General features: G+C 39.5%; 1 protein-coding gene across 1 annotated transcript in view; it reads left to right on the top strand.

Annotated features, from left to right (window-relative positions):
• MERTK (MER proto-oncogene, tyrosine kinase) overlaps positions 1 to 6,169 on the top strand; it is a 90,986-nt gene extending 84,817 nt beyond the window's left edge. The window contains exons 16-19 of the mRNA XM_015416138.1: positions 1,061 to 1,170; positions 2,254 to 2,413; positions 3,894 to 4,030; positions 5,451 to 6,169. Of these exons, the coding sequence (XP_015271624.1) occupies positions 1,061 to 1,170; positions 2,254 to 2,413; positions 3,894 to 4,030; positions 5,451 to 5,952 (909 nt within the window). The 3' untranslated portion in view covers positions 5,953 to 6,169. The remainder of the gene's footprint in view (positions 1 to 1,060; positions 1,171 to 2,253; positions 2,414 to 3,893; positions 4,031 to 5,450) is intronic.

Raw genomic sequence — 6,169 nt, 5'->3', positions numbered from 1 at the left:
ACATATTAAATTTTGTTTCACATCCCAGTTCTTTTCCAGATATATTTTAAAGTCACTCCATTCTTCTAAAAATACGTCGTCTTCCTTATTATTCAGTTTTTTTGTAATTTTATCCATTTCAGCCATGAACAGAACTTTTTGTATCCAGTCTTCGGTCTCTGGTACTTTTTCATTTTTCCAAAATTGTGCATAAATCATTCTTGCTGTTGTTATTAAGTACCAGAGTAAAGTTTTTTTCGTCGTGTTGACTTCTTCCATTTTAAGTCCCAAAAGCAGAATTTCAGGCGCTTTTTTAAAAGAGCATTTCAGTATCTTTTGCATTTCACTGTGGACCTTTGTCCAATAGTCCGGAAGCAGGTCCCATTTTAACCATTTATGCTTATTCCCAGGAAAGTGTTTTTAAGATGGCAGTCTTACAAATCCATATTACAAAGTACAAAAAAATCCCAAATATTCCCACTCCCGTGACGGGAACAAGACCCTGCATTCAACAACATGGGTTAGAATCCCCAATACACTTAACTGTATGCATGGAAGGACAGAGGGAAGGGACATCATATTTAGTGGAAGAGTGTGTGTAGAGGGAACATACTGTTTTTGTTGTTCTTTTACCACCTTGGAAAGGTAGTGAGGTATCTGACTTGGCCTGCTATCTCTCAGGTACAAGAATAATGCACATTCCTTTCTTTATTTTATTTTATAAATATATATTCACCTAACCTACCTTCCAGGAAGCTGTGTTGAGCTTAATTGGGGGGTCAGATAAAAAGCATAACAAGTAAAAATTTATGTTATCTTGCAGTAACACATGATGGGACTAGAGGGATATGTAACTGCATTTTTTGCCACCTAGCTTTCTCTTCCTATAGAATTATTGTGAAATATATTTCGGTTCCTGTTTCCTTAATATTAAGCATTATATCACTGTAGAGTTTCCCATCGAGTTTTCAATTGCTTTAAATCCAATTGGCACCTGACCCAAAATGTGTGACGTTTATTTGTGACGTTTATTATTTTTATGATACAATCATGATAATTTTTGTCACATTCTCTTCCCCAGTATGTACCACTACAGACTTTATTGAAGTTTATGATCGATATAGCTTTGGGCATGGAATACCTCAGTAACAAGCATTTCCTCCATAGAGACTTGGCTGCTCGAAACTGCATGTAAGTTCCTAAATTCTCTTATCCTCCTTAAAATAAAATAGTCCAACCATGTTTGTAACTCCAGAAGGAGAAATCAAATGCTTCTAATGTTCTTTGGTGGTTTCAATGTATCAGAATCTGGGGCAGTTCAAACCCAGATTTTTCCAGTTGCTTAGCCTCTCTTTGTGTAGGTTGGTCTTGGTCTAGCCAGGCAGCAAAGAGATTCTAGTAGCCCTGAATCATCGATTCCATTTTGTTCTGCATAGATTTCAATAAAACATATCCACTCTGCCTTATTCTACTGTCCATACAGTAGTCTACAGGGATGGGCATGAACTGGCTCAAGAACTGGTTTGTGGTTCGTGAAGCAATGAACTGAAGAGCTGCCACAAACGTCTATGAATTTTGTGGCAGTTTGTGGCGGTTCATGAAGAGCATGCTTTCTGCTCTTCACAAAAAATAGCTGTTTGGTTTCAGTGGCTCAGAGCCATTTAACCCCTTGCTTTCTGCTCTCTGCCACTTTTCAGAGGGAGTAGAAAGCACAGGTTTAAATGGCTCATGAACCAATACAAACCAGTTCAGTTCGCAAACTGGTGTATCAGTTAGTGGTTCGGTTCATGGTTCAGCCACAAACCATGAACCCAACCACAAAAATACAGTTCATGCCTATCTCTAGTAGTCTATAATCTATTCCAGCATCTTCCTGCATCTATGAAGCTCGCCTGTTTTCTTGTGTTTACTGAAATCATGGCAGGAGATTCCAAAATAATATTTTGGCTAATATTTTGTAACTGTCCAAGCATCAGTAATGATGCAAACAAGTTACAAAATTAAAGTAGTTTTACAATTCATTTTGACTGATACAGCTTTCCCAAATTAACCTAGGACTTGTGGTTTTGTGAAGGTTCCAAGAATTCTCTATTAGGAATCACTCAGTTCTTAATAAATTTGCATGCTCATAGGAAAGCCATGCAGATTCAAAGCCATGTAATTCCACCTTTGCCTTTTCCTAAAGCATGTGTATAACATAATTTTGTGTCTACAAATAGTTCGTATTCTTTTTAAATTGATTCGTATTAATAGTGACCCTTAACCAACCAACAGGTTACGGGATGACATGACTGTGTGTGTAGCAGACTTTGGTTTGTCCAAGAGGATCTATAGCGGGGATTATTATCGACAAGGACGCATTGCAAAGATGCCTGTTAAGTGGATTGCAATAGAAAGCCTTGCTGATCGAGTCTACACAACAAAAAGTGATGTGGTATGTAAATGTGGAGGTGGTTCTTAAAAAAAAATAGGCTGAAGCATGACCAGCAGACAGTGCAGGATTGACAGACAGCAACTTGATATGAGGGAATCAGGTGGAACTGTTTGTAGCTCAGGGATAGTTATCTGCTAAGTAGACCAAGATTCTTTTAAGAACACAGCTGGTTGAAATGTTGGCAGACATTTGACCTGGAATTGCTTATTAAGTTCTTTGTTGTATGTTGGATTGATTGACTATTGACTATATTTACATCTGTTTTTTCAACCAACTATATACAAAGTTAATTAAAATACAACACACAGATATAACATAAGGTGTCAGGAATACATGCATGGCAGTGTCTTCTAACCTCTAGTGGTCATGATTCCATGACCAGATTCCAGGGCAGTGTGAGCAGGTGGCCCAAGGAATTGACTGGTGGTAAGTGTGACAATCCAGAGACACAGCTCTCTTACAGTAATGAATTGCTGCTGCGGCTCCCCCTGTTGGTGGAAGGTTATTGAAACAATGTAAAAATCCAAAATATGATGGAATAAGAGTATTAAGCAGCCACTATTTCATAATTTTGGCCTGACCTGGATGGCCTAAGCTAGCCCAATCTTGTCAAATCTCGGGAGCTAAGCAGCGTTGGCCCTGGCTAGTATTTGGATGGGATTCCTCCAAGGAACACCAAGGTGTGGAGGCAGGCAATGGCAAACCACCTCTGAACGTCTCTTGCCTTGAAAACCCTACAAGGGTCACCATAAGTCAGCTGTGACTTGATGCCACTTTCCACCACCATTCATAACGTTAGGCACTCCAAACATCATGTGCTCCTGCATAAGCCAGTTTCCCTAGTCACTTCACTGGAAAAGATATCTCTGTATGCACAAAGAATTCATGTGCAGAACTGACTACTCTACAGAACTTAGTGGAGAACCCCAAAGATGGAACTTTGGAGCCCCTACATTTGAAGAAACTGTTGGAACTGTTATTCAAAGTGCAAAAGCTTTATTCTTCTTCCAGCAAGTTTAGAACAGTAAACATGGTGCACCCCCCCCCATTTTATTCTCATAACACCCTGTGAGATTGGTTAGGCTGAGAAACATGGAGTCACCCAAGATCCCCCAGTGAGCATCAGGGCTGACGGGACATTAGAACTAAGTTCAGCACTCATTACACTGGCTTTCTTGTAGTGTTGCTCTTCAGCAAGAAACTGATAAACCTCTTACGCCAAAATGTATTGTAAAGTAGATCTCCACTGATCCACTAGTGCACTTGCCTATGTTGCTAGGAACTACATTACCATAATTGAGTTATTCAGGTGTTGCAAGTTCCACTAAAATAATATCAAACACTTCCCCCCTAGTGTGCAAACTAAATACTGGGAACATGGTTGTCAACACTGTGTAAAGGAACAGAACAGATATTTAGGATAATTCAGTTTTCCTGAAATGAGGTCTGAGTATGTTTTGTCTTCGCTCCTTCCTTGTAGTGGGCATTTGGTGTCACAATGTGGGAGATCGCAACACGAGGGATGACTCCATACCCAGGAGTGCAGAACCATGAAATCTATGACTACCTTTTTCATGGGCACAGGTTGAAGCAGCCAGAAGGCTGCTTGGATGAACTGTAAGTAGTCCTGTTTATTTACTCTTTCTAGAGCTCGTTGTATTTATTTCCACAACGGGCCTTATTCCTAGTTCATTAATAATTCTGTAGCAATTCTATAGTTATGCAGAATACCATGGTGCCATCTTGGAAAGCTGAACTCTTTGAGCCCTCTTTTGTCTGCTGCTCTTTGGCTGGACTTTTTGCTCCTGTGAATGCCTTCACCAGCGTGCTTGGGAAGTTCCTCCCCTGGGAAATAGAATTATACCCGTTCATCTTGCACCACCCCTATCCTAAGGGTGGCAAAGCTTACTGCACTGTGGTTCTCAAATCCTGCTTGCCAAAATGGAGGTTCTCAGGCGCATCTCACTAAGCCCTGAGACACTTTCTGTTTCATTCATGTTGTATTCTATCCACTAAATAAAAAGTAAGGTTTTTGTTACTAAACTTTGGACCTTTCTGCAAAGGGAAAAGATATTAACAGATGGATGGAGTTAACAGATATCTCAGCCTTATGCCAGCAATATTGTAAGATACTTACACATATTGCAGTTAACAGATATCTCAGCCTTATGCCAGCGATATTTGGGATATATGTCTACTCCAAGCCAAATTCCAATGTATCTTTGGGCAAAAAAATCCTACACAATTTTGTGTGAGTTTTTTTCTGGTGACAAGAATCATTGTATTTCCCAGTATTAAAACAATCCAGAAAACACAATTTGACATGAGGCAGAATGTTTCCTTTGCATACTGTCACCCCTTCCCTCACACTAGTAACATTCCTTTGGGAAGTTGTGGGGAGGGGGGAACAACAAAAACAATGGTCTTAACCTAAGCTATTAGATAACTAATGCAGAAATTCATGGATTTTAAGGGAATTTTATAAAAATAATAATTTCTAATGCTTTTGCTACTTGGGACATTTTCTACTTCACAAATACCTCTATGCTGACATAATATTCTCCAGGTTGTCAGGAAAGACTGTAGCTCTCTAGAGCACTTAAAATGGTTCCCTGGATTAGGGTTTTCTGAACTGACTCCTGAGATATTTTTACCCCAATATGTTAAAAAGATTTGGGTTGGAAAACTGTGCCAGTGGCAAAATGGATAGATTTCTGGGGTTTTTTAGCCTACATGCTTTTTCATTTCTATTTACAGAAATCAAACAGTAAGTGTTAACTGGCTGTACTTTAGAGACATTGTTTACCACTGTACATGTGACAATGTCCTAAGAGGAAAAAGTTGTATCTAGACCTACATGTCTTTGCAGTCTGCCAAAAAAAACCCAACACACAATTACAACTGGTCAGGAAATACTAAGGTTATTTCCAAGGTTTAAAGCCAATTTGATAAATTATATAGGAGAAGATGAGATGAAAGATGCTGTCCATTAATGATGTTTGGCACTTTATTTCAGCATGTTCCTTTTTTGTTTCAGGTATGAAATCATGTATTCATGTTGGAGAGTAGATCCTGTGGACCGACCCGCCTTCTCAGAACTTAAGTTTCATCTGCAGAAGCTGTCAGAAAGTTTACCTGAACAGAGTGAACCAAACAGTGTTATTTATATTAACACTAATCTGCTGGAGGAAAATGAAGATGAGCCAATGGAAGACTCTGAGTTTCCTCAGATAGACATAGACCTCAATCCTCATGACATCATAGAATCCTGTTTCCAAAGACCAGAGACCACAGTGGTCACAGTTGATGTTCACGAGAGCAATGGGATGGGGGACAGGTATATTTTAAGTGGAGTGAGTGAGGAACACATAGCCAGTCTTGTGAGAACAGAAGAGGAAGATATCCCTCTGCTTCAGCGCACCCTCTCTCAAAATGGAAGGTTGTGGTCTCAAGACAGCACACTTCCCGTAGGAAGCAGGCTGACGGATGAGCTACCGTATGCTGACGACTCTTTGGAAGACTCTAAAATTCTGCTGTGAAAGCAAAAATAGGACCTTTTGTGGGCTGAAGATCTGAACTCCTTCGCCAGAAATAGTTCTGTCAGACGTTCCACTTGTCTCGTTGGAGCCATGCAAAGCCAGTCATGTATAGTTCCTCTCTGAATCTTGTACAGCAAGTAACTATAGAAGTAATGTTTTGTCTCTCTATTTGTATAATACGGTATCTTTATAGAGATTATATTTTAATAAACAACAC

Source organism: Gekko japonicus, unplaced genomic scaffold, assembly GCF_001447785.1.
Source record: "Gekko japonicus isolate JY-2015 unplaced genomic scaffold, Gekko_japonicus_V1.1 scaffold339, whole genome shotgun sequence".
Lineage (NCBI taxonomy): Eukaryota > Metazoa > Chordata > Lepidosauria > Squamata > Gekkonidae > Gekko > Gekko japonicus.
The sequence above is the reverse complement of the archived record's forward strand: the minus strand, read 5'-3'. Positions and strand labels throughout refer to the sequence as shown.